At 46.1% G+C, this 27,862-nt stretch overlaps 1 protein-coding gene across 1 annotated transcript in view; it reads left to right on the forward strand.

The window, feature by feature from the left end:
- LOC104570831 (ethanolaminephosphotransferase 1) overlaps positions 1-22,916 on the forward strand; it is a 47,865-nt gene extending 24,949 nt beyond the window's left edge. The window contains exons 5-10 of the mRNA XM_088536353.1: positions 211-479; positions 7,674-7,782; positions 16,921-16,969; positions 19,076-19,256; positions 21,676-21,858; positions 22,683-22,916. Coding sequence (XP_088392479.1) covers positions 211-479; positions 7,674-7,782; positions 16,921-16,969; positions 19,076-19,256; positions 21,676-21,858; positions 22,683-22,748 — 857 coding nt within the window. The 3' untranslated portion in view covers positions 22,749-22,916. The remainder of the gene's footprint in view (positions 1-210; positions 480-7,673; positions 7,783-16,920; positions 16,970-19,075; positions 19,257-21,675; positions 21,859-22,682) is intronic.
- The last annotated feature ends 4,946 nt before the right edge of the window (positions 22,917-27,862 follow it).

Below are 27,862 nucleotides of genomic sequence, written 5' to 3' on the forward strand. Positions count from 1 at the left end.
AGAGGCTGTGGAGGCTCCTGCTCTGGAGATCTCCAAACCCGCCTGGATGGACCCTGTGCCCCTGCTCTGGGTGTCCCTGCTGGAGCAGGGCTGGACTGGGTGATCTCTAGAGCTCCCTGCCAACCTCAGCAATTCTGTGAGTCTGTGTAAAAGTTACTCCTTTTGCTGTGCTTTAATTCTTTATTTCTTTTCCTTTCTCAACTCTTCTAGACTCCATAGATGGGAAACAAGCTCGAAGGACGCAGTCCAGTAGTCCTCTGGGAGAATTATTTGACCATGGACTGGATAGCTGGGCTACCTCCATTTTTGTGCTCTCTTTTTTTTCTGTCTTTTCCCGTGACAATGGGAGGACTGGAGTTTCTGTATATACAATGTATTTATATTTAAGCATTGTTTTGTTTAACTTCTTGTGTTCACACTGGGAAAAATACAACACGGGAGTTCTTTTTCTTCCTTGGGGATACGATCTGAGCCAAGTGGTGAGTACTTATCATTCCTATTATTGTTATTTTTTTAACTATGTTAGTGTTTTTGTAATATTACGGAAGTAGAAAAAATATAGCTCAAGGCAAAGGTATTTAGCCAAAAATTTGAATGAGAAATAGTGTAACCCTGAAAGAACTTCAGGAATATTTCCTGCATTTGCAACAAAGGGGCATTCTCAAGCAATTTGTCAGCCACAGAGATTCATTGCCTTAAAGGAGAAAGAAGGGCTTCCAAGGAAGCCTGGAAGTCAGGTGGCACACACGAGAATGTCCTTTAACTGCATTTGATTTGTGATAATAATAAAAATTGTCTTCCTATCTGAAACCATAAGCAATTCTGCTGCCAACACCAGGCTTTGAGACACTACGTGAATTAGTCCAGCTAGTATTAAGAGTTGTGTCATTGTTGGTATTGTATAACACTTCACCTCCATTTTGCCACCTCTTATATTGAATATGGTAGTGGAAATAAGGTCGTACCTATGCACTGGCATACACTGTCCGCAGGTGGCTTTTTCTGTTGAAAATAAATGACTTTAGACTTCTGGTTTTTGAGAACCATGTAAACATGGAGCATCCAGTAACATGCATTCCTCACTAGCCTGCAGCCCGGCTGACTTGCCTGCCTGGCTTTCAGGCCTGCCCGTTAGAGGACCTCTCCATAAACCTGGCCAGGGCCCCGCAGTGCGTGGCAGCCGTGTTGCACAAAGGAGGTGCTGGGAGGTGGCAGCAGCAGTAGCAGCCTCATTGCCCAAGCAGGTGGATGCCCAGGAACAGGATTTCTGGGCTAGCAAGCCTCTTAAATAGCCAGGCCGCCGAAAGAGGACAGTCCCCATCTTCTGAGTTTCCTGTCACAAGCATGAGATGAAAGGTGGAGCCAAATATGTGTAATTGAAAGGAAGTTTGACAAATGTTCTAGTATTTTTAATGGAAAAAATAGGATTTGAATTGATGGCTGCAGATGTATTGTTGTAAACAAGATCAAAATCCAGTGTTTTGAGAACAACCCGAAGACTCAGGTCCAGCTGTGGCGCATGTGTTTCATCCCCTAGAAGATGGGTCCTGCGAGGAGGAGCTGGCGCGGCGCTCACACATTAGGCAGCCAGCTGCTCTGGGGGTCTCAGCCCTATCTGCTTCTCCGTGAGGTCCTGGCAGCAGGAGAGCACCGGCTGCGCTCAAACCAGCCTCACTGCTTGCTTAAACGATTGCTGGAGATATACGTGCAAATGCTTAGAAAGCTCTTTTTGATCGCTGCAGCATCCGGACCGTGTTAGTGGTTAAATGTGGGAGGGGAATCGGCTAACGGAGTGCTACTGCTGGCTCTGCCAGGGCCTGTTAGTGACCTCGGCCACTGCGACAGCTCTCCCATCTGGGAGATGACAGCAATAACATTCTCCTGTCTCGCAGATTTGTGGTGAAGCTTAATTTCATTAGAGACTGTAAACAAGTATGATTAACTTGGCTGCAAGATGCTAACACCTAATTATTTCCTGTTGCCTTTTGATGCTGAATTGCAGTCCTGTATGACTTCTTTTCCAGTGACCTCTGTGATGATTTGCTTACAGTCAAAATGATGAGCAATTTTTTTCTTTTGTGTAGCACTCAAGTAGTAGTAGATTGTACCTTAGAAATATCTGTATGTCAATTTTCCCCTCTGTAAATACTAGCTCTGCAGCTGCGATTTTCTGAGGACAAAAGCAAGACAAGGGCAGCAGATCAAGGTAGTATTTTTTCTGTAGTCCAAGCTCTATGTTATTATGCACCAGAAAGCTTGTGTACTCTTTTCTAGCTGTTCTAAGTGGTCTAGTAAAATATGTTAAGTCTGCTACAAACATTGCCTTGCTCCTGTTTTGCAGAGCAGTTCAGCAATTTCATATGATGGGTGTGCTATTAAAGGCAGTTATTCATCGCCCTGTACTTGGAGGAGAGGATATTGAGGTCATTAGCAAATAGCTAATGATAAGTAAGAAAGATAGCATTTCCTGGGCTGTTTTTTTTCACCACTTCTTGCCAGATATTACTGCAATCGCATGGAGAGGAACAGAGGGAGGGAGCACTTCTAGGCTGTTTCCAGGCACGTTCCAAGCATTTGGTTCATTTTTTCTGTGACATTTTAAGCTAGAATACAAAGTGAAGGCATTTTAAATAATTTCAGTGGCAAGATGATGCTGTTGCACTGGCATGTCAAACACCAAGGTGGTCTAGGCCCCTATTTCTGCTTTTAAAATTCATGGCAGCCAGGAACTCAGGACTTCATTATCATCAGGGGTAATGGGTACAATACTGTAATTAATGCAGGTGTGCAAAGAAAAACACTGTGCTTGCTGCAGGCGTGCAAATGCACAGCCATTGCCTCTGTGAAAACGTAGCCGCCAGGCAGCTCCTGGGTCCGGCTCTGAGGGCGTTCACTGCGCGCGAGGCCGGGCAGGGCCCTCCTCCTGGCCCCGGGCGGTAGCGATGCCAGCAGGGCCAGGAGGGGATCCTGCCCCTCTGCTCAGCCCTGGGGAGGCACCTGGAGCATCGGGGGCAGCTCTGGGCTCCCCAGGACAAGAGGGACCTGGAGCTGCTCGAGAGGGGCCAGCGCAGGGCCACGAAGATGCTGAAGGGCCTGGAGCAGCCGTCGTGTGAGGAGAGAGGGAGTGAGCGGGGCCTGCTCAGCCTGGAGAAGAGAAGGCCGAGAGGGACCTGAGCAACATGTGCAAGTACCTGAGGGGAGAGTGTAGGGAGGATGGGGCCAGGCTCTTCTCCATGGTGGCCGGTGACAGGACAAGGGGTAACGGGCACAAGCTGAACCCCAGGCAGCTCCATGTCCATGTGAGGAAGAACTTCTTTGGTGTGAGGGTGCCAGAGCCCTGGCACAGGCTGCCCAGAGAGGCTGTGGAGGCTCCTGCTCTGGAGATCTCCAAACCCGCCTGGATGGACCCTGTGCCCCTGCTCTGGGTGTCCCTGCTGGAGCAGGGCTTGGACTGGATGATCGCTAGAGGTCCCTGCCAGCCTCAACCGTTCTGTGATTCTGTAACTTTGACGTATAGAAAGAGCTATTTCTCCTTAGGAGAAGGCCTCGTTATAAACAGAGAAATGTGCAGCACGTGGGCAGGTCACGCCTGCCCACACCTTGCTGGCTCCCCAGAATTGGCAGCCTAATTCCGATAGCTGGGCTAGAAGCGGTGCTTCCATCACCTTTAGTACAGCAGGCAGCGCTGACGCAGGGCTGCAGCGGGTCCAGGTGCTCGCCCAGAGGATGGTGGTGGTTGTTGGTGGAGCTGCCAGGAGAAGGTGCCTGCAGTAGTGAAACCGCTTCGGGCTCCGGCGCACGCAGCTCCCAGGGACTTGTTGCGCTGCGGGAGAGGAGCCTTTTCAGCCCAGGCCATCTGGACCACCTTTCATTGCACGCACTTCAAAGTGAGCACGGCGATTAGCACTAGCCCCCCGCTCCAAACTGTGGCCCGAAGAGAAGACTAAAAAAATAAATGCTTGCTGTGTTCTTTGAGAAACTGTTTCAGACACATCTTGTAAAAATAAAACCAGTCTTGTGTCACAATGCCGAAGAAAGAAAGCAAATACCTGCAGGCTCTTGGAGGAAAAAAAGGCAAAGTTTTCCTGGAAAAAAAAGGCAAAGTTTTCCTTGGAAATGAAAGTTTGCTTCCTGCTGTCTGTTAATTTTTGCAGACATCCTCCTTCTTGTTCAAAAAACTATTTTTCCCCTGAAAAGTTTAAGCGTACCCCATCCCTACTGCTGCTTTTCATAAGCCGCTGCAGGGGAGCTCATAGTAGGGGAGCAAAGTCTTCATTTACCCCTAATGATAACCTAGTGATACCTCTGTGCACATCGATACCACCGACTTCAGCGGTACTAAGATGCTTCAGTATCTTAAGCAGTAGGAAAGTAACTCTTCAGCAAAACAAAAACTTAGAAGTAAAGGTAAGAACTGCATGAGAACAGGTCTGATCCAGAGGGATTCTGGATCTGGGGATGGATTCTACCCAGTCAGGAAGGCTAATGGGGAAAAAAAAATCCTTTCAGTGATTGTCAAAATGGGAGAAAGAGGTTTTCTGAGGCTCTATGCCAATTTTTTTAGCCTTGCACTCCTCTGTCAAGGAGTTTACAAAACTTAGGCCAAAATAATTTTCATAGGAACTTTAACTGGAAGTTGTGGTGAGGCAAATACACATACATCTTTTAAACACTTTGAACCTCTTTAATTCAAAATCACACATCATGCTAAAACTAACTCCTGTTCAAACCATGTGTAGGAAACTACAGGTTTTACTTTGTTTCGGGCAAGCTTGCTCATATTTATTTTCAGAGGAAAACTGTAATCCTGTGTTTTAAATGGCTTCTTGTCTGGTTGTTCAGTTGGAGAACAGGATTAACAGAAAGTATTTTAATACATAAACAATTAATGCTGTTATGATATGCTAGGGAAATGGAATTTTGCAATAAAACTAATGTTTTGCATTTTGCACAGTCATACTTTAAAACCATAGCCAGTATACTTTAAAAATTGATGAAAAATGTTTGATTTTTTTTCTGTGCAGTACAAGCGCGCAGCATATTCATGAGCTTCCATGTTAAACACACTTGCAGAAAAGGAGATGGTTTGGTGGGAGGGAATTGTGTAAATGTGTGTATATATGTGTATATACACACACATATATGTACCATCTAAACCACTTTGGTTGCAAACCGCACACCTGCAGTAGTGGAAAGACAGGAAAGGGACGGTGATTTGCAAAAATCAGATTTTTGAGAGAACAGCTATGAGGCTAAAAGCTGAGAGCTCTGAGGAGTTTCACTACCTTTTCTTTACATAGAATTCTCCAAACATCACGTGGAAGAAGTATTCTGACCCTTAACTTGCTCTACAGTCTTTACTTGTGTCATTTAATTAGGACTTCTCCTTTACAAAAGGTTATAACTATGTGTACTAGCTAAAAAATAGAATTATATCTGAAAAGTGCTAAAGCAAATCTCTGCCAGAGGTATGAATAAACCACCTAGTCATCTTCTTAGGTGCTTAGCTGCACTTGGGAACAGTGCTTTGCATTTTATTTTATTTTTTTGTACCAGCAGTATCTTTTAAAGCAGTGAACAAGTTGATATAGCTGACTAACATACTTAGTTTTTATCTGATATTTTTATAGTCTTCAATTTTGCAAGATTTTAATTAAGCCAAAAAAAAAAAAAAACTTGTCTCACATCGAAGGGGTACGGCTATAGCTTTTTATCTTTCCAGCTTTCAACATGTGAGTGTAAATTCAAGTGGTCCATCAAAGCCAGCTGGAGTTTTGCCATCAACTTTGATGGGGCCAGGAGTCCATCCATCATTCCATATGGATGCAGGGCACTTTCTCCGTAACACCAACTGGTAGCTCAGCTGCAGGCAGGTGGAAAATCCATTAGACACATCCTGCATTTGCACCACGATTTCACTCGCTGTCTTCAGTGGCCCAAAATGTGGTTTTCACACTAGTGCCTGCACCTCTCCATTGCACATCTCTCCTGCTGCTTATTCTTGCACGGGCAGTTCAAACATCTAATTATGTCATTCCCCATTTGGGCAAAAATCTTTAAAAGTTATATAATGATAGGGTGAGAATTTAGAATTTATACACAGAGAGTAACATAAAATATAACAATATGTAAATTTAATTGGAAGTTTAATTGGTCAGAGTGTTCTGCTACTAATTTGGGATCCTAAAAAGCCTGTGATCTACAAAAAGCTTTTCAGTTTACCTTTAATTTAAAGAAGTCATATCTTAGTTTAATTTAAAAGACTGGAAATGTGCTGACAAAAGTTAAAAATAAAGAAATACATAATATAGTGAAAACTGGTTATCTTATAAAACTAAACTAAAAATAGTAAAATCTAGAATGCAGGTAATGTTGGAAGATAATTGTGATTTCAAAGGGAGATGGTGTACTGAATGAGAAAAAAAAAGGTTATTGAATGTTACCTGGCAATAAGTAAACGGATTCCTGCTCTTCTAAGCGGCATTAAACTTACATTGGTTGTGCAAATTCGGGGTGAAGCCGAATGCTCACAATTCCTTATCCACCCGGGTCCGGAACAGTGCAGGGGGTTGAGCTGCTGAGCGTGCAGCATGCTGGCACTGAGGATTGCTTTAGCAAAAACATATGTAAATAAATATAAATATATGTTCTACATGGAAAGCCATCAGAACGAGGCGGGAGGAAGGTTAGGGGCCAGCACTGGAGGGGTTGTAATAGAGTGGGTGGCCTGTACAAGGGCAGGAAAGGGGCTTCAGAGGGAAGGGAAGAGATGGGATCAAGGGCAGGGCGCTACATTTGCACGTTACCCCCGTTACCCAGTCCTGCAATTGCACATTACACACCTCAGGAGGACAGAGCTGAGTCATTGGTGCCACAGGCTGTTGGCAGGCAGTGGGCATGGAAGCTGTTCTGTAGATTTTGGCTGCATGGAGGTTTCTGAGCTCAGCGAGGTCACAAAATCGCCTCTGAATAGAAGGTAGGAGTTGCGTTTACACCGTGCTGGAACTGCTCATAGCTAAGCACATAGAGGGGCTCGTGAGTCCTAGGCACGAGTCCTGGCACTGCTCATGAAGTTTGACTGCTCGTTTCTCCTTCCGTCTTGTTAGGATGCAATCTGTCAAACAACTCAGAAATCAGGGAAGACTGCAGTTCCCTCCTGCTCTTTTTATGTCTTCGCATTCGGTTGAATTCCTTGTGCATTTCTTGTGAACTTAGGTTTTTCCCGCTTGGTTATTTCAATATGATCAGTCCAGGGGCAAATAGGTTGTGCAGAGGCTAAAACAATTACATTGCTAAATCAGATTTGGAAGTCTCTGTGCAAGCACAAGGAAGAGCATTAGTGTTGGGGAGACCTGGCTTTATGAGGGGATCTAGAAATAGGACTTTCTGCAAAGGAACGCCAGTAACACCACATGTGGCCAAATGTACACATTAGCAGGGAAGATGCTTTCTTAGTGTAGTCCTCCTTTTTAAAGCATTTTTTGGTTATCTTGGAAGTGGCTTCAGTTCATAAAAGTGTTTGTTTTGGGGTGGCAGCTTTAGGTCCTGTGATTTTGTATGGACACAAAAGGAAACTAACAGATTCTTTATTCTTGCATTTGTATTGACGTGTTAAGTGAAATTCTCTGCCCTTCGAGTAAAGGATTAAAAAGATTTTATCCTTCTTCCTATAGGTACTAATAGCAGCATATCTACTGACTGGTGCTGTTGGTGTGGAAGTCTGGCACAAGCCTGTCCTGTTTGGTTATTACATTACAGATGTGTTAGTGATCTTGCTAATAGGTAAGTGTCCAGATCTGTGGAAAATCCGTTTTTAATTATTTTGATTAGTTAGTTCATATATTCCCATCTTTTGCCTTTTTTTTTTTTGACTGAGATTGTGTAGTGTTTTTATTAGCCAGGCCTGTTTTTTTTTTTTCCTCACTCTTAAGAAAATAAATAAGGGGAAAAAACAGAGCTTGCTTTTTAATGGTTGATGAATTAATTATTCAGCTTATCTGACATCATGTTTACAAAATGCCCTCTGGTGGCTGGTAATGGATCGAGGGCCTGGGGAAGGGTTTGAGCTGGGCAGGTTGTGAGTCCGGGGAGGCGGGTGCTGCCTGCCCAGAAGTTTGTGCTGGTGTTAGGTGCTGGCATGACCCGCCTCGTTGAGCACCCTCCTTTTGTGCCATGCACATGGCTTTCCCGTTCCTGCCACTAAGGGAGGTGGCAGCCAGCTCCGTGATGGCCTGCCTTGTGCTCAGGAAGCCGTGGATGAAGGTTTAGTTCACACTTATTCAGCATATGAGGAAGATTTGTGGTAGGCAAGGACATCAGTGCCATAAAACGAGCAGCAGCAAGCAGCCGTTCTTCATTCCCAACCAAAAATAACCATGGAGCAAAGATCAACCCAGTGCCCCCTTCCAGTTACCAAGTACTGCTTCTGTCCCTTATAGCAGCTATTTGTGACTGGAGCCCTCAGCAGAGAACTGAGTGGTTCTTCCCTCTGTGCTCCAAGCAGCTGAGGAACGCTGCCTGTTGATGGGGCTACTGTTTTTCTCACAGTGCCATTAGTAGGACAACCTTTTTAGCTGAATGTAGCTAACTATTCGTTTTAAGTAACCAGTAAACTTGCTTGATTGTCTATTTTATTACCAAGTTGTCACAATGCCCTGTAGTTTTCTTAAAAACAGCCACTAACTTTAAACTGTATATGAAAAAGTAAAAAACAGAGAGAGAATCCTTCCACTTAGGATCATGCAGATTCAGAACACACTTCAGCTGCATCATCGCAGGTTTGAACCTCAGTTCAGCGACAGTCACCAAGGTGCTTATCACTGAGTAACCTGTGTGTAGTGAGTATGAATGTAGGAAGGTTGTCATATTGCAGCTTGTCATATTGCACGGGACTCCATGGTGACTGCTAAAAAACATGTAAGTTTGGCACCTCCAGCAAGCGCTGAGCAAGCAGGAAGATTAAACTATTTCCTCCCGTGGATAGGCTGTAGCAAGTGTATCTTGCTCACTCGGATCTGTTTATATCAGAAACCCCCTCTACAGCATTTTCAGTTGGATGCCTCTGTGACTGCTTAAAACACGGCGCGATGGAGTAGGTCTCTCCCTGGTGCCTTTTACGAGTTTGTTTCCCAGGACCCCGCGAGGAGCTATTAAACCATCCTCAACTGTTCGATGGCATTTATTAGGCACTAGTGTTCGTTTTAACAATGGACCTGTATCTGTTTCATCAATACTTGGCAAAGCACGTGCATGTGGTTTCTTGCTTTTACTGCTCTGTACACAACAGGAGTCCATCTGCTGAGCTGTCACTTTTCTGGAAACAGCTGGGCTTTAGCTAGTACCTTTTAAAGTGGGAAGAAATCCAAATGAGAAGAACAAAAGTGGAGCTTTCCAAATGTCTTTCCTGCCGTTTCTGGGGAAAAGAAAAAGAAATATCCCATATATAACCTACGAATGAACTCTGCTGTAAGCACATCCTGAGTGGAAGCTGTGGTTTTACCAGGTGACACTCATTCGCTGAAAATGGAATTTTTATCAGGTGCCAGAACACACAAAGATATATATAAAACTGCAGCAATACTGGTGTTTAGATTAGATATTTTAGGAAAGCCTCCCAAGAGAGTGTTTTACATACGTTCCTGGGAACTGTCTAGCACAGTGAGTGCCTTGTAGGAGGGCCAAGGCTTGGGCTGCTGAGCGGTGACCTTGGAGGACTCCTTTGTGAAGCAGAGCGAGCTCTGCAGAGGATTTTATGGGGATTCTGCTGCTACCCAGCGAATAGAAACATGTAATGTTTCCAGTGAGTGCAATTCCATCGTGATGTTCCAGTGCTTAAGCTCCAAAACACACCCTTGCTAAACACCAAACTAAATAAATAAGGCTCTTCTTCTGTTGCCGTGCGTTATCCCAGCTTCTAGACAGCAGAGCCTTTGCTCCCCTAGCGTGAAAGTAGCCAGGCCTTTTTTACAGTTATGTGCATGAGTGTTCAGCTGGAACTGATCACTCTGCGCTCAGCAAGGCTCTTGTGGACACGCTGAAGCTTCGTTGGGGTTTAAGCACAGTTGTCCCATAGCACTGTCTGCCTAACTAGGGTCTTCTCAGAGGGTGACGCTGGGGGCAGAGCTGGCATTTTGGCCTCTCTGGCCTTCCTGTCATTGTGCCATCACGTTGTGCACAACACAAGACGTTTATAATAAGACTTTTCACACAGTTAATTCTCCAGATGAAGTCTAGTACATCAGATGAAAGCCACAAGATCCTATAAACTTCATCACAAGATATTAATTGAGAAATAAATATCAGTAGTTCAGGGAGGAGCATTATTAAGTGCTGGGGGTTTGCTGGGGATTTCTGCCCCACGCTGGAGTTAGATGACCTGTTGGGTGCAGGTTCTGCTGAAGCTTTTCCCATCGTTGGCCTATTCATCCTAACTCCCTGCGCAATGGATTCTATGATGTCTAATGAAGGCTGACTTCAGGCTGCAGCCCTCGCCTCACTCGAGATGGGTCTCCAGTCATGGATCATAGCCTAGACTGGCCACAGGTCTGTTGTTCTCCACCTGGCTCTTTATCTCCATGCCATTTACAGGAAGTTTCTTCCTGTTTATTTAATCCGTGCAGATTAACCAGAGATGGAGTCATTACGGTAGGGTACTCACGAGCAGGCAAAGTACGATCCCATCAGCCTCATTCCTTAGGAAGGCGGGTTGCAATGATGACACCTGGATGCACAGAAAGGTTCCTTCTGCTCCTCAGTATTAATTGTCACCACAGAAATGGGCTTTGCGGCTAAAGGGCCACCAGAGCATGGAGTGGAGGTGTTGGACTTCTCCGGTGTGTGGAGAGCTCTGTCCTCCCGAGGCAGTGGCACATCTGGGTGCACCTCGTGTGGCCGGTGGCACCCACATCTCCGGGCTGGTGAAGTCTGCGGCGAAGCTGACCCAATTCCTCACAACCCAGGTTCAAACACACAGATTCAAGTGTGAATGGAGAACTAACAGCTGTCAGAGATCCGGAACTTGAACTTTCCTTTAGAGAAGGGGCCAAAGTATTCAGAATTTTTTCCTATGATGTCTATTGGATCGAGTTCCTTACAGAGTTCTCAAAGACTGTGTCTTCCTTGAGATACACTCATTTTTAGAGCTATTTAACTGTATAAAATACAGAATAAACACATAATTAGCAACATAATAGCAGCAAAAATAATTTAAAAAATGATGAGACCAAGGCACAACATTTGAAACATTTCAAGTTTATGCACTGTCATACTGGATAAGCCCAGCTATCCATCTAAAATAGTGCCTTGTCCTTAAACAGTGACCTATATCATAGGTAGTAAAAGAGGACACAGAAATCCTTGCAGTGGACACTTACACAGTAGTCTCTTTTTTTTCAATATTATAAAAGTTTTAGATGGCCACGATCAAATAGTTCTGGTCTGAAAGTCAAATTTCTTTGAACAATAATGTATTTTTCTTGTCCATAACAGTATTAAAGTATGATTTTATTCACCAGGCTGTATCTCAAAGTCCTTAAGACTTAAAGGAACATTTATGCCCTATAAATCCATCCAGCAATTCTGCACTACCATGGATGAGAGGCAGATGTCCTTTGGTTGAAGAAGTCTGTTTCTGGTACTGTAACTGCTGTAGGAACGGGATGCTCTTCTTGGAAAACTTCTAGTCTTGTGAACCATTGTAGCAAGATCTTGGGTTTCTTTTGTAGTAATGCGAAGCACTAAACACCAAGTCAACCAAATGCATTTCTGAGTTTTGTTTATTTAGATATATTATTTGTGTATATAGATGACCTCTAGAGGTCCCTTCCAACCTTAAGGATTCTGTGATTCTGATTCTGTGATTATTGCTTTATAGCAATAAGTTGCTCTGTGGTGAATTTCTGTGACCATCATTGGAAAGTGATTGATCCATCAGCCATACTAACGGACAGCCAAAAGTGATGTATTTTCCAAATTTTATGACTTGTACAGGCTTTGACCGGCCTTGTTTTAGGTGTAGTTAACATGTGTTGGCTTGCAGATACGGTTGTCACCACTTTAGCATCTATTAAGGCACACTTGTGACAGATTGCATCAGATCTCGTTGAAACCAAGGGTGTGAAATACCCACCCGCCACTCCAGATGATAAACACAAAAAGCAGCTCAGTTCACGTTCGGATTCACTCCCGTGAGGCAGCCAGAGCCAGAGCCCCACAAGCAAAAGCCCTGGGGCTGGAGGCAGAGCGGCTGCAGGTGGAAGGGACCTGCTCCTTGGTGCCCCAGGAGAAGCCAGAGCTCAGAGCTCACTGCATTCAGAAAGGCAGGGCTTCTTGTACCAGCTTTGTAAATATATTCATCCAAGAATCAGCTAGACCCATAAATGCCTTTCTTATTCTGTGCTCAGTTCCTCCAAATGCTCTTAGTTAGCTCGCTGCCCGTTCGGAAGAGCTGGTTGTGCACACTGTGCCATCCGTCGCGCGCGGTGAGGAGCAGGAGTCGTGCCCAGCCCGCCCCGTGCCCCCGCGCTCCTCCAGCAGCACCCTGCACCACGGTGTCCAGCGCACGCGCGGCGGGCGCGTGGAGACGCTGCTCGTGTCCGCACGGCGCTCCCTGCCCGGGTAAAGCCATTCGTGCTGCGTTCGGACGCGTCCTCCTGTGCGCTCACATGGCTTACAGTATCCAGACCTACGGGCTCAATTAAGTCTGAAAATTATATATTCATTTTCTAAGAGTGCTTTTTTTTTTCCAATTACTAAGTGCTTCTAAGTTTGCCATTGTTTACAATAATAAAGTGTAATTTTATGGTCAGTGCACAGCTCAATACATAATTATCTGTTTGCACAACCAATTTGAAAAGGGGTCTTCTCTAGAAATGGCTGTGAAAAGCCCAGTGCTCCATAAAAAGCTGCTGTTCTAGTTACCAGTGCACCTAACATTCACCTTTCAGTGAAGCTTGCTGTTAGATACCAATCAGTGTGCTAAACTCTCAGTTTAAGATCTTTCCATAGTCTATCATCTACTTTAAATGTGGAAGATATTGGATGAAATGTGGGAAAGCTATTGAAGATTTTTTGAAGCTGCGAGACCTACATATTTTTGATCTTTTTTTTTTTTTGGTCTAGTTGCTAAGAAAATGCAAAGATGTGTTAACATCCATTTCTTTAGCGAACATCGGCTCTGATGAATTACAACTCTAGAAAGGCTAAGCAGGATGCTGAAGAAAGCAATGTGGAATAATGAACAAGGGCGGCACAAGAGAGGAGTAATTGTACGCTGAAATGCGACTACAACTGCTCAGTGTTAAGGAGCTGTTTTTCACCGAGCTGAATTTCTGCTGTGTGCCAAGGAAAAGGTTTACACAGACCTCTGCACGGCCTCCAAAATGGGAGGGAGTTTTACTGCTCTGAGAAGACTTCTTTTTGTGGGGGACAGGGAGGAATGGAAAGATCCTTATCTGAACAAAGTCTCTCCTCTTCAAGTGTGGTGTTCACCTAGAAATGACATCAGTGTTTTGCACTGTCTGCGTCTTGAACTTTTAAATATGAAGAGAAGCCAATTATTCAAACATAATATTTCAGCTCAGATTGTTCTCTTAGGGCAGCGTAAGAAAGGGTCACTTGTCAGAAACACAGCAACGAGTGCGATTTGCAATAGGAAAGGAATGGAGAAGAAATGGCTTGGATAAACACAGTTCCTCCTTTGAAGTGGGAGAATTTGTTAAAATAGTGTTGCTGGTGCACAGCTGCTTCTTTATTTAGCGTTGCATCAAACCCGTGCGGTTTGGGTGTTCAGGGAGCTGCCTGCTTGAGCCTGGCTCTTCTGCCTCACCTGAGATGGAGGCTGGTCCTGTTGGCTGCCCAAGGAGCGTGTTCACAGCGTGGGTAGCGTTAGGGCTTCCCTTCTGCACTTGCCCTCTCCTTCTGCACCAGCAAGTCCTGGTTTTGTAGAAACGCCAAAATTAACTCAGGTGCAGGAGCCACACACAGTATTATGGAAACACCGGCTTAAAGTAAACCTGAATACATGACTGTTGGGTTGGGGTAACAGAGTAAAACAGGGCACAAATGTACTAGGGTATCTGTCAGGTGATAATTCCTTTGGCGAGGGGGTGTTCACTTAGAAATCCTGCACAGATAACACCATGCAGTTCGGGAATTTGAAATCACCACATGAAATCTGAAATTGTTACTAGAATTGATGGAAATTTTCTTTTGGAATACATAAATACATATTTGTTTATTTATTTATTTATACAGTGTTTTCCTTATTTATATGGAGAGTCAGAAATATCTTCACTTCTGACATATCTCTAATCCTGAATTACTGAGTGGATTGTTCTTTTGGTTTTATACAGGCAAGATAATTCCTGATATAAAGCTTTACGGATACTTAATTTATTTCTTATAAAAAGGGGGGTCAGGATAGTACGAGTCATAGGACTGGGCATAGGACTGTGCCTAGATCCTAGGATTTGGGCTTGACACTCTCAGCCGAGCGTGGCAATAGGATTCCATGTGTGTCTGTGCCACCCAGCCGTGCTTTAGTGCTTCTGCTTTTAAAACAGCCCTGCTTTCTTACAGTTGTGTCTTGGGTTTTCAGTCCGCTAGAAAATGGGGGAAGACACTAAAGGAAAAAAATGGGAATACGGCGCAGTGGCAGTGATGCCTTTAATGAGCATGGGACTGGTTCTGTTTGCTGTAATGTGCTGAAAACATGCACCAAGTTTGAATTTTTAAATAATTTTAAAATAAAGTACGTGCTTTTAGGACATTCAGAAAAGGCAGCAGTGTCCTCAGCCGGGCAGTCCTGGAGGGGGGCCGGTGCCAGAGCCGGAGCCGGGGTGGTTTTCCAGCCCGAGCCTTTTGTTCCCAGAGCAGCAGGGAATGGCAGCAATGCGGAAGCAGCAGTGTAGCCCCCGGGCACAAAGGAATCCTTAATGCCAATTAAAAACAGTCTTAATGAGTTCCAAAAGCAGCCCCCGAGCCAGGCCTCCTCAGCTAAAAAAAGATGGGAAAGCAACACGTTGTAGGAAATGATGGAATTTTGAAAATCCCCTAAGAAAAGGGGAAACACCCTTTGCTTTCCCTCCTGCATCCTCAGCTCCCTCTCTGGTAAAAGGGGCTAAAAATGTGGAGGAGTAACTGGTGTAACAGCCCCGTTCTGGAAGTGACTTTTGGCTAACTTGGGGATTGTTTGTGGTCAATGTGTTATTTCTAACTAAAATGGCACTTCATAAAAATAACAAATTGTTGGCAACCATTGGTCTTTGAATTCTATTTCTAGTTCTAGTCTCTATTTCTGTTCCTCTTGGTTGCTTTTCTCCTAACAAATCAAACTTCAGGATTGCAGCAGGAAATTTAGATTTAACCTCAAGAGTCAATGTTTTGTCTCATGTCTGCTCTAATGCGATACAGATGTTGGAACTGCTGTACGCAACTCAAGATTTTATTGAGCTAGCCCTCCCTGCCTAATAGAAAACATAGCTAACTGCAATGCACGTTAAACACAGATAATTCTGAAGGCACTAACCTTGAGAATTTTATAAATATATTTTAAAAATATTTGAGATATTGCTTCCATTGCACATGCTTCAGCTATTTGATGCCGCCATGAAGATTCTGCCACAGTAAAGAAACAGTTTTTTTTTCTCATCTTTCATGAAAGGAAACAACACAAGTAATTAAACACATAAAAATACAATACCTGAAATTTTTAGTCGGGATATTCTTTTTGCACATCATGCTTTCTTCCTCTTTAAAAGATAATGGGAAATGCTAAGATTTTACGCTACCTATTACATTCATTTTTCCTGCTTTTGTTTCCTGACAATCCTGATCTCCAGTCTTCCTGTGTTTTAGTTTTCCTTGTCTTGAGGTGCTAGTCTGACCTGAGTCTGCTAAAGGTGATTAAGGTGTCTCTTTGACGAGGACTGGCAGTGAGCAGTGACATTGCTTGAGGTCCTCCAGTGCAATGTCAGCTCTGGAACAAAGTAATCTGGAATAGGTCCTTCTCGTGTTCATTCCTATGGCAACTGAGCTTACCTTATTTCCAATAATGAGACAAAAGTTTGCTCATGTTCTGTGCAGGCAAACATTACACTGTTTTATACGTGGGATTTTTTAAAGTTAAAACCAGAAAGTTTACATCATCAGAGAGTGCTATTCCTCCCCATACCAAAATACTAATTTTGTATGAATCTGGTGCATCTGGAACAATCCTCAAGTCTTACCCTATGAAAGGCAGAAGGAAATAGGCTCCATAGAGCAATTTGCAAGCAGCAAGCAGACCAGGTGGAGAGCGCTCCATTGCCAGAAAGGAGTAAAAACCAACCCAAAACACAGAGACCCCTTCCCGCAGGGAACCGCAGAGCAGCAAATGTGTGTTGCAGATCGAAGGAGCACTCCGTGATTTCTCACCCTGTTGTTCACTGGCACGTGGCACTTGGCTTCCCACCTTGCTCTCCGCTCCCAGCTGGGTCCTTGGCCCTCGGAGGTCCCGGTGGGTCACGTAGCCAAGCCCAGGAGGGGCCCAAGGCCCTCGCCCGCTGCCGCTTCGCTCTGGGCTCCAGGAAGGCCGCAGCTCTATTAAAAAATAAGAAATGAAGCCTCACTCATTCACGTGTTGGCCATGCTGTGACAGCGAAGTCATTTCACGGTTGTTGTATCTGGGCCACTGGCTGAATTAATATTTCAAATTACAAGGCTGTCATTTCCCCAGTAATGCGGGCTGCTGCTAGTGGTGCCTCCCGATGCCATTGGAAGGCTGTTGGTGTCAGGCCCGTTTCCATCTCCGTGCGCAGGGACGGGGGACACGCGGCAGGCAGGGCCCAACGGCCTCGTCGCTGAGCCCCTTCCCACCCCTGCTGCTCCCTTACCTTGCCTGGCTGTAACCACTGCATCTGCATCTTGTTTTTTTTCTTCCAGGCTTCAGTTTATTTCTTTCATTTCCACAAACACTTTACAACATTCACAGGTAAGTGAATTAATATTCAATAATTTCTCTCCCTACCTATTTAATTTGGTGTTTTTAATGATTTCCTCACCTGAGAAATAAATGTTTGAAATAGCCTAGTGTCTTTCAGCCAGATCCTGTCTTGGTAACGTGCTCCAAGTTTTCCTGTGCTCAGGGTCTCAGAGTCGGCCTGGTGTCTTTTCCATGTTCTCAACGCCTCTGTTTTTGCTTTCCCATGTCCTTCTCCAGGCAGTCCCGCCTGGATAGTAAGTTGTTGAATGCTCTGTAGTTAAAGATACTGTATTTTATTTGCAGTCAAGCGCAGTTTGTAACTTCTACCTGCTGTAGGTAAAATCCTGCAGCCGGTCACCCTACACTCCATAAACCAGTTTATTGTCTTCCAGAGCCGTCTGTAAAACTCCTCTCCATAGGAAATCTGCACATCGTTGCTATCACATACAGGCAAGGCTGGTGGCAAACTGTGATTACACCCAGGAGTTGACTCGCTGCACCTAGAATTTTTATACACAGCTAGTTTGTTCTCTGCTGGCCTCTATTTCTTGGCGCTTCCTTGCTCCGCTTGCTCATCTCGCTCATGTGTCACATCAGGTCTCTCAGAGCCTACGTGTCCCAGAGGAGGGACTGTCACTCCCTGCCTTGAGCTATTAGTAGGGATGAATGTTAACGCTGGAATTTGGGAGAGTACAAGACAGCGACACACAGCACTTAAACAACTGCCCTGCAGTGCTCAGTAGAGTTTATGAACCCATGGGCAGGCTCGAGTTTGGGGCAGGACGAGTGGAGAATCAGGAGGTCTGGGCAGGAGAGGCTGTGGAGCTGCAGGAAGGCAGGGAAGCCTGGAGGAGGAAGAGGAGGAGGAGGAAGAGCACCCCTGGCACCGCCAGGTCCCGCTAGCAGCAGCATTTGGTCCAAGGAATGCTTAGTTTGTGCTCTCATCCCTCTTCTTTTGGGGATTTTGTGGAGTGTTTTCCTTCTCATGTCATCATCCAACATATTTTCTCTCAGGCCTTCTGGTGAGTTTTCTCATTCCTTGAAACAGAAGAGCACAGTAATTCCAAACATCCCGTCAGGATTGCTTGGAGGAGGTACTGGCAAATTATTTGGTGATGAAGAATTTGAGGTTTTCCAATAAACTTCTGTTCTTCATCGTGCTGCCTGTTCTCACTTGTTATTCTATCAGAAGAATATTGCTTTTTGGAATGAGAAAAATACTTACCGGATTTTTGTCTAGCTGTTTTTTTATAAACAAATATTCAGACATTTTAAACGACATTTTCCAGCACACGTCAAACAGAAGTGATCTTCTGAACCATGATGATGAAGAATTGGTTTAATCAGAGCAAAGCTTAGTGAATTAAACCTCCCACCCATTTAACAGCCTCTTGACGGGAGTTTTGCTTCAGTAAGAAGGATGCAAAATAGATGCAAAAGCTGTTGATCTCACAGTTCGATTTTCCCTAGCTGACAGAAAATGCAGTCTGCTATTACCAGTAATATTACTGCCTTTAGAAGGCAGCTTAAAATATCCAAGGAAGTTACTGGAAAACACAGTGGATCAAAAATTTGCTTATAGTCTAGTTAGAAAAAAAAATCTTTAGGCCACTTTGCAGCGCTGCAGGATGGAGCAGCAGCCTCAACATCATTGGTACCTGCCGTGTGCTTGACTTGTCACTGAAAATGTGCAGGCCATATTGCCTGATTGCCTGAAGTCACAGCAATATCTCATGAAGTTTCATGAGCTAAAATTGTGTGTATTTTTAATTCACAGCCAGGCTGCATGCTGTGCATTTAGGAGGTTAAGAGCAGTAGCAGAGCTACTGCAGCTCCCTTGGTGTAAGCTTAGTGGTTTATTGTGAGACCGTGAGCGGTGGGTGAAGCTGACCAGAAGCTATGTGAATAAAACATTGTTGTTTTAGCCTAGAAATAAATGCTGTTTATTTCCATGGGGTATTCCACAACTTCTCTTCAAATGTCTGTCTGGGTAACACGTTTGCACAGGTAGTGGTGTTTGTAAAATGAATTCTTGAGGCTGGAGTTTGAAGTTACTGTGGGGAAACAGATTGGATACATTTTCTTACTCCGTAAAATCATTGTATTTATTTACAGAGCACATCTAAAGAAAACACTGAAGAATGGTTCCTTGTATGAAGGACTTCTACCTCTTGTGTCACCTCTGTTGCTGTTCATTCTTCTTACAGTCTGGGTGGTTTTATCACCGGGCAACATATTAGCAAGGCAACCAAGACTCTTTTTGTGGATGGTTGGGGTTGCTTTCTCGAATGTTGTTGTAAGTATTTTTGTGGTGACGGTGTGCGTTTAGAGACAGCTTTCTGTCAGGGAGACCTGTATGAATAAGCACAGGGCTGCGGGAGCCGGGCTGAGCTCCGCAGGGTCTCTGGCACCGCTCCTCTTCCTCGCGCTCTCCCTCTCAAACGTGTGGCAGCCCTTGGCCGGGCAGGGACACCTGCACTCCTGGGCTTTGAAATAGTCATCCCACCGCAGCGTAACATTCTTATGAGGGTCCTTTTCTTTTTCCCTTGAGTTTTATGAGCAACTCTGGGGAGGCTTTTCTTCCAGAAACGTAACAGAGACCCAGCAACACCTAAGTGGAACCAGGGCCTTGGCTAAGTCACGTAAAGCTACCTAACAGCAGGGGCAGTGGTGGCCTTCCCTGCCACTCTGCCCACTGCTGTGGCAGGGACAGGGTCAGCTCATCCCACGTTTCCCTTCCACTGTTCAGGATAAGGCACCGCTGATTTTAAAATGGGAAGTGTAACCCCTCTAGAAATCTGTGCTGAGGAATGGAAAGGAAATCAGAACTGTGCTGCTTGTTAGGTGTATCCTCTCAGTGATGGTTCTCAGGACCCTCAGTCAAACAGGTCCCTCTTTAAGGACTTAACCTTGCAAGGATGGGCGTTTTCACTTCCCAAATTTTGAGTTTTATGGTATGAATTTTTCAATATTTTTCTTAAAGAGAACAGTACATATTCCCAAATGAGCATTACAGCTTTATACTAGTGAGGCAAGTGTTTCCAGTTTGACAGATGGCAGGTTCTGCACAGACACTTTAACCAGCCGAGAGCGTTTGTGACAGGTCGCTTTGGAAGAAATCACTAAGGCAAACCAGGAGTGTCCAAGTGGGCTGCAGTTCATTAGATGTTGACTGTAATGCATATTCTTAAGACCATGTTTTTTCCTTTTACCTAAGCAACTACTGCAGTATTAGAGGCTTACACAAATTAAAATTGTGTGTGTATTATTGGAAATTTATATCATTTTAAAAGCAAAAAATAAGCCTGTATTTCTTTCTTTTAACCTTCTGTGATACCTTATGCACACCCTTCCTTGAGCAACAGTCAAGGTTGCCATAGCAATGCTTTTTTGCTCCATGATACTCTGACACATGGGGTTTTCATTATCTGTTCTGTAGACCACAAAGTGCAACCCGCATTTCTCTACCTGCCAGCATCTTGGACTTCTCATGCCTTTGACAACATATTTAGCTGCCCAGTAGATACTTCTGGCTAAACGCCTGGCTTCGAGCCTGACCTCACAGCTCCGCAGTGTCAGAGCAAGCCGTGAAGGCACCGGTCTCCTGGGAAAAGGCAGAGGAAGGCCCTCCGGCATTTTCTAGAATGGAAATTAGGAGAAAAGGTTTGCAAGCACCATCCCTCTCAAAAAAAAAAAAAAAAAGGAAATAAAGAAAAAAACAAAGAAACCCGCATCTCTGTGAGAGCAGAGCTACTTTTCCAGTGCTCTGTGGTGGGAGCAGGACTCCTGGCAAGGTGACAGACAGAGGAAAGGGCTGGAGGGAGAAACGCAGAGCATGCTCCATTTTGCAGCCTTGTGATGTGCTAAAGGTGAATTGCTCCAAACATTAGCGAGGAATCTATATGGAAAATGGTTGAAAAAAATGTCACAAAATCCAACCTCTGAATAGGTGCAAGCCTTTAGAAAAACAAACAAACAAAAAAAACTGCAGCATATTCATATATTAGAGAAATTACATTAGCTCTTTTTGATATGCTCTTGAACAAATCCTAAAGGACTCATAAAATTGATATTATTTAGAAAAAACATATTCACTGCTGATAATTCACTGTAAGTAAATATACTTACATTAGGTGCAAGTGCTTGCTTCTTACATTATTGAAAGTCAATTAATTTTTCATGTTTGATTTTTGCATCCCTCAGCTTCCACAGCACACAGAGTAAAAGCAGTATTTTGTTTCCCTACGGTTGGGTTTCATTCAGACTCCTACCGTTACCATCAAGCACAGCAGACGGATTGAATAGCACCTATGAAAAGCTATTATTTCAACTATAATTTTAAACACATTTAAATGCTGAGCGAAATGTAAAATGATAAAGTGGTTCAGATGTGCCCAAATTGTGTTTTCAGTGAAGGGGAAGGTGCAGAGCGTCGAACAGATCCCCCTTTCGCAGACTCGCGCCTCAGCTCATGAGGCGCCGCCGCGTCGGAACACTCGTCTCCATATTAGAGAGGGGTAGCTTAAATTATTGGGATAAAGTCCCCCAGGAACCGCAGGTGACCAGGCACAGGGATAACCACTTAGAGCAGTTTTCGCCCTTGAAACGAGTCCTGTTCTGAACTCCCAGCGTTTCTCCCCGCTGCAAGGGCGCCCGTTGAGGGAGCGGGCGCGTTGCGCGCGGCGGCGCTCAGCGGGCCGCTTCCCTCCCCACAGTGCGCCGTGATCGTGTGCCAGATGAGCGGCAGCCGCCCGCGGCTCCTGCACGCCTTCCTGCCGCCGCTGGCCCTCGCCGTGGGCGCCGCCGCCGCGGGGCTGCCGGGCCGCGCCGAGGAGGCCGCGCTCGCCCTGCTCGCCCTGGCCGCCACGGCCGCGCACCTGCACTACGGCGTCTGCGTGGTGAGTGCGCGCGGCGGGGAGCGCCACGCGACTGGCCTGCCTTTGCCCTGCTTATCGGCTATGTTTAGGCTATGCTTTTTGTGAAAGGGCCCTGCCTTTTCACCCGGCCATCATGCGGGTGGCGGGGATTCCACCAGCCCTTCGGGCTTCCTCGGGTTACCTAATGGTAAAGTGCCAAGCAAACAGGCACGGAGGTTGTAGAGCCAGGTGGTTAACCCGGGGGTGAATCCGACAGCAGAGCAGCCGCTCGCGGCCGCCTGCGCCGCCTCTCGAGCTGCGGACACGGCGGGTTCACTCAGCGCCCCCGGCCCAGCCTCGTGTCGCTGGAGAGCGTCTCTGCCACTTACTGTCACCTGAGCTACCACCCGCACGCGATTCTCCCCAGCTAATTCCCCTTCCTTCTAAAGAGCCTTGACACATAATCCTGAGGAAAGTGTCTTAACGGCACGTTGGTCCTAGATGAAATGCCTCCTATGGTCGTTTAACAGCGACTTGGGCAAGTTCCTTTTTCTTTGAGGCTTGCTCTTGGGCTGGAAGAATTTCTTGTTCCCTGCATTTGAAGGAGGCCTTTTCCCTGCTCTGAGGGGCTGGACGCGGTGCTGCCGGTAGGGTCGGGAAGGAATGACCTCCTGGTCAAAATCAAGTAGCGAAGGAGTGGGCCCAGCTCCAGTGCTCCTTTATGTCTCCCACAAACACGGGCCCTATGGAAAGGTCACAGGTCTCTTGTTTTAGTATTTGTAGAGGACTTTGGCGGGGTCCCATCTGTCTTAACTTTGCAGAGGCAGGTACCAAGCCATGTCCTAACTGCTGTGCTCTATCCCTAGGGAAGGCAGCTGAGCGAGCACTTAAACATTTACATCTTTTCCTTGAAGAAACGTGTCCAAGAATGAGCGCTTGTGCTGTGACCAGATTCTATCATTTCCCATGGGAATGCACGGCTCTTTTCCTGTGACAAATAGTGGAATTAACCTGATGAAAATAACCAAAGAATAGAATAGGCCCGGATATTCGAGCCACTGTGACAAGGAGCTACGTGGGAAGATGCTTCATCTCAGAGAAGGTCCCCGTCCAGCAGTGATGTGTTTACCAAGTTGTTCAGCTGCTAATACTATTTATTTTCTCCACTAATGCCATGTAACCACCCGCTCCAAAGCTTTGGGCTTCCTTCTGTGTGACACTGTCTCTGAGGTCCTGGATCATCCTGCCTGGGTTACACGGGATCTTTGGGATTTTATAACCAGTTCTGGCCAGTCTCTTCACCAGTGGGATGGGACCTCTGGCAACGCACGTTGTTCCTGTATGTCCTTCCACTTCCCACCTCTGTGCTGGCTCCATTTTAGGTATTTATTGCCTCACATCTCATTTCTTCCATACAGCCTCCGGAGGGGCTTTCCCACACTCAGTCTTTCCTTCATCTCAAATCCTAAATCTCGACTGCGTGATGGAAAGAGAACAGGATCAGGAAACCATGGGCACAGCAAAGTGTTTTCCAGCCCTATAATCCCCCCGGCCCATGTTTCGCTGAGTGTGAGCTGACCTGTGTGTGTGAGAATGGGGGCTCCACGGAGGAGGCAGTTGCCTTTATAGCTTTCTACACAGTAACCGGGGCATTGCTGCTATTTAAGTCGTGACGAACCTTTGAAGATTCTCCCATTCGCTGCAAAACTTGTGTCTGATGGATAAACTCAGCACACAGCTTTCTAAATCATGAAGCAAGTGGTGGAAAACCAGATATGCACTAGTCTAAATATTTTTAAAATTCATCTATCAGTGAAAAATGCTAAGCAAATAACTATTTGCCTGTAGTCTTGAATCAGCTTCTTGTGGGTTTAGGTAACAACTAAGAAGAAAAATAGGTAAGAGTTTTTTTAACACTCCACACTGCCACGCGGATGCAAACTGCACCCTTCGTATGTAATGTGTGTCGGTTTTGTGTGTGCCTTGGAGGAAGGACGAGCACTGTGAGTATCGCCTCTTCTCAGATGCTCCCCAGGCCAAAGGGACCGCGTGGCCTTGAAGCACCGGTGAAACCACCTGCCCCCTTCCCCAAGGAAGCACCTTGCCTGGCTTGCGCAGCGGGGCGCGATGGACTGACTGCCATTTCCCTTCTGTAGTTAAGAATCATCTCCCTTGCCAGGAGCAGGGCAGGAGCGCCCTTCTGTAGCCACTCAGTTATTTGGCCACTAAGCCTTAAATTCACCTTTTTCTGAGACCATTTATCAGGCTTTATCCCTTGCCTCTCTATTTTCCCCCAGTTAATATATTCTTACATCAGTACTGCTTATTAATATTTTCAGATGAGGACCTACTAGTTCCATCTTCTGCTTCGATTTGAATTTGTATGGCCAGTTACAGTAGTTGACCTGGCAGGTTTTCCAGCCTACCACAAAGCAGAGTGGGTTTCCCTTGGCAGCCAGTTTAACATAGATGCCAGGAGACAAGTCTGCGTAAGAAATAGGAGTTTGGGAGATAACTTGTTTGGGAAATAAGAGTCTGAGAGAAATAAGAGTTTGATATAGGCAAGCACTCAGCAATTTTGAGCTATTTATTTTTAACCAGTTCCTCAAAGCCTCTGGAGGAAACCCCGATGAGACAAGAATTAGAAAACAATACACAAAAATTCCTCTGGATTAAAAGTGGTTGTATGGTAGAACTCCTGGGAGAGACCTTCCCCCTGTTCTCCGTTTATTTATAAAACAGTTGGAAATAAGAGACACGGAGCTGGTGTGATGCACTTTGTAAAAAAACTTTTGTCAAAGGACATTATAAAATTCTAATAGCCACTGACTAGCTGCACATAACCTTTCTAAGGTATAGTATTAGTTTTAAAAGAAACTAAGAACTGAGCAGCTTTTTCATATTCCGCATAGCCACGGCAAGCAACTTCTTCCTTTTTAAAGCTGCTTTTCACTACAAGATCTATCCAGACAAGTTGAAACGTAAATGATGTATTGCACAGTGTCGATACTGAACTGCTTGATGGCTACTGAACTGCCATCGTAGGTGGCACCTGGCTCCAACAAAAGGAAATAAAGATGCTTTGGTCATTGCGGGTACGGTGCCAGATTTATTCTGTAACATCAGGTAATGGTATGAACAAGAGTAGAGTTCGGTCCTTGGCCTGGTCAGCTCGGGTATACGCAGGATTTGCGGTGCTCAGAACGGGCAGATCAGAACTGCTCCTTTCTTCAGGGGCCAGGCGCGCTCCTGCTCCCGCTCCCGCTGCGACGAGGAGCAGGAGCCGCGGTGCTCCAGGCCGGCTCCCCGCGCTGCCCTGCCCCTTCCACCTGGTAGGACATTCTTCCACTCTGCTCCACGCAAAACTGCACTGCAGTCTAACATGTAGGCGAGTTTCAGGCTCTGCACTGAAGATCCATCCCTGAATACTTGGCTGTTGGAGGGCAAGTCCTTTGGGAATGTCCATGTCTTTGCTCTAGCAAAGGTTCCCTTCGCCTCCTGGCTTTTCCCCACTTTTGTGGCTTTTCGTCACTTTTGCTAAACTGAGCGATATTGGTACTCTGAAAGCATTGGCTAAAGGATGCTCTCTGGCATTTCCGTTTTTGCTTGTGTATTTTCTGTTTTTGGCTTGTCAAGGGTGACAGTTGCTGGGCTCTTGCGGAAAGACGCAGCTACAAACACACAGTGAACCTTTTGCTTCCTATTCTCATACACAACTATTAATGAAGCAATTATACATATGTATTTTAATTGGGAAAGTATTATTTTAGAAGGTTTTGAATAGTCCCTCGAGCTGGACAGATTTTCACATTTTTTTAAATTAAATATGTAAAAAGATAAACGCAATCAAGTTATTCACATATTCAGGCAAAATCCTACTCTACCATGCAGCAATCGGTGGATGATGTAAAATGACCGACACGTCTGAATAAGACTTTGTATCTATTATGTCATTACTTATCTGTTTACAATTAACAATACATATGTTTACATTCCTTTCAGTTTCCATTTAATATATAACCAAAGCTTTACGGCGTGCTATTTAGTAAAGGTAATTACAAATGGTTATTAAAACCAGAAGGGAATAAGGGGTTGCTCACGGGGACAACTCTTTCCCTTTCAGGGAATCGCTCTCCCCGCACAGTCAAATTTCTAGTGCCCCAGAGGTGATTTCCTGCCTGGCTCCGTCTGTTGGCCATGTCCTCCTTGATATGGGCAGTGCTATGGCCCGCGGACCAAAATCAGGGAGAGAAAAGGCATTTTCAAGGATGCAAAGTTCAGGTTTTGAGTGTGTGCTTGGAAGGGAGGAAAGAGAGGAGAGGAGAGGAGAGGAGAGGAGAGGGAGAGGAGAGGAGAGGAGAGGAGAGGAGAGGAGAGGAGAGGAGAGGAGAGGAGAGGAGAGGAGAGGAGAGGAGAGGAGGGGAGGGGAGAGGAGAGGAGAGGAGAGGAGAGGAGAGGAGAGGAGAGGAGAGGAGAGGAGAGGAGAGGAGAGGAGAGGAGAGGAGAGGAGAGGAGAGGAGAGGAGGGGAGAGGAGAGGAGGGGAGGGGAGAGGAGGAGGAGGGGAGGGGAGAGGAGAGGAGAGGAGGGGAGAGGAGAGGAGAGGAGAGGAGAGGAGAGGAGAGGAGAGGAGAGGAGAGGAGAGGAGAGGAGAGGAGAGGAGAGGAGAGGAGAGGGCGGCACCAGGGCCCAGCTCTGCTCCCCGGGGGCACTGACTGGCTCAACCCTTTGCACCCTCCGAGAAGCACCCAGCTTCCGTGCCCGCCGGCAGCGGGACGGGGCACCCAGCACATCCCAGGGCGCCGCTGCCCACCCCTCCAGCCCCATCCCACAGATCCCGCAGCTGCCAACGGACCTTCTGGAGCCTGGGAAAAAATCAGTAACTGCTCTTCAGGTCACCGGTATTATGAAGAACTACTGTTTATTACAATGACAATTGTAATAAATACATATGTTCTAATAAACACAAATACAATGAAAATGACAATTCCCCCATTTGTGGCGATTCCTGGAAACACTTTGGAAAATACACATTTTAATAAACCAGATCTTCCTTGGCAACCGATCCGTATTAGACCCCGACGTGCTGGCCTGCGGGATAGCAGGCGGGAAGCGAGGGCAGGGCGGGAGGCAGGGCCGGAACAACTTTCAGCCCAGAGGGGCTAGAAACTTCTGCTGAGCAGAGGCAGCAGCTGCTCAATGTGTAACAGTGTTTGATGTTTTGTGTGGGGCGCAGAGCAGCAGCAGCGACCTCATTATTGAGGAGCCACCGAGCTGCGCGGGGTCTGTGTGTGCAGGGGCAGGACAGGGGGATGTTACTACAGAGCCTTTGGGAAGGGACAGCCGAGAACTTCCACTTCGGGATTCCATGAAGATCTACGGTGATTTCAGGAGGTTTCTGAGGGTCTCGGTGACTGCAGGCCGGGATGGGACTTCTACGTACCTGCTAAACCAGGGTAACAGTCCAGCACTAAGAAATCAAGTGAGCGACCAAGAACACCAAGCTTTAAATACTCCCAGAGACCAGAACACGCAGTTTTAAAATGAAAATAAGGAATGTTTTGTAACACATTAAGATATTTCTGTTTATAAAATACCATCATTTAGAACAGGATCATAGGGACCTTCCTAGGAAGGCCACCCTCGGTGCAGACACCTGCTCAGATGGGATGTGCACGGCCAGCAGGACGGGCGGCCAACGCAGAGCGGCTGCCGTGCCCTCCCGCGGCCGGTTCCGCTCTGCCGCGCGCTCCGGGAGCGCTTCCCGCTGCTCCTCCCAGCTCCCGAAGGGGCCTCGGCAGCTCCGCGGTGCTCGGGGGAGCACGGGGGCTTTGGGGAACGTGCCTAGCGCTGACCAGCAGATTCTCCCTGTTCCACACCTGCATGGTGAGGGTGGCGGGGGAACGGGCGGCCTGCGCTGTCCTCTTCGGGGCCGGGAAGTCGGGAATGAGGCTGGAGATGGTGTCCCGCGGCCGCCATGCCCGCCAGCAGCCCCGGCCCTGTGGATGCAGAGCTGCGGCTGGGCACAATTCCTCAGGAAGGAAGAAA

This window comes from Tinamus guttatus, unplaced genomic scaffold (assembly GCF_059628265.1).
Source record: "Tinamus guttatus ecotype Peru unplaced genomic scaffold, ASM5962826v1 Tinamus_guttatus_pri_ptg000659l, whole genome shotgun sequence".
NCBI classification, from domain to species: Eukaryota; Metazoa; Chordata; class Aves; order Tinamiformes; family Tinamidae; genus Tinamus; species Tinamus guttatus.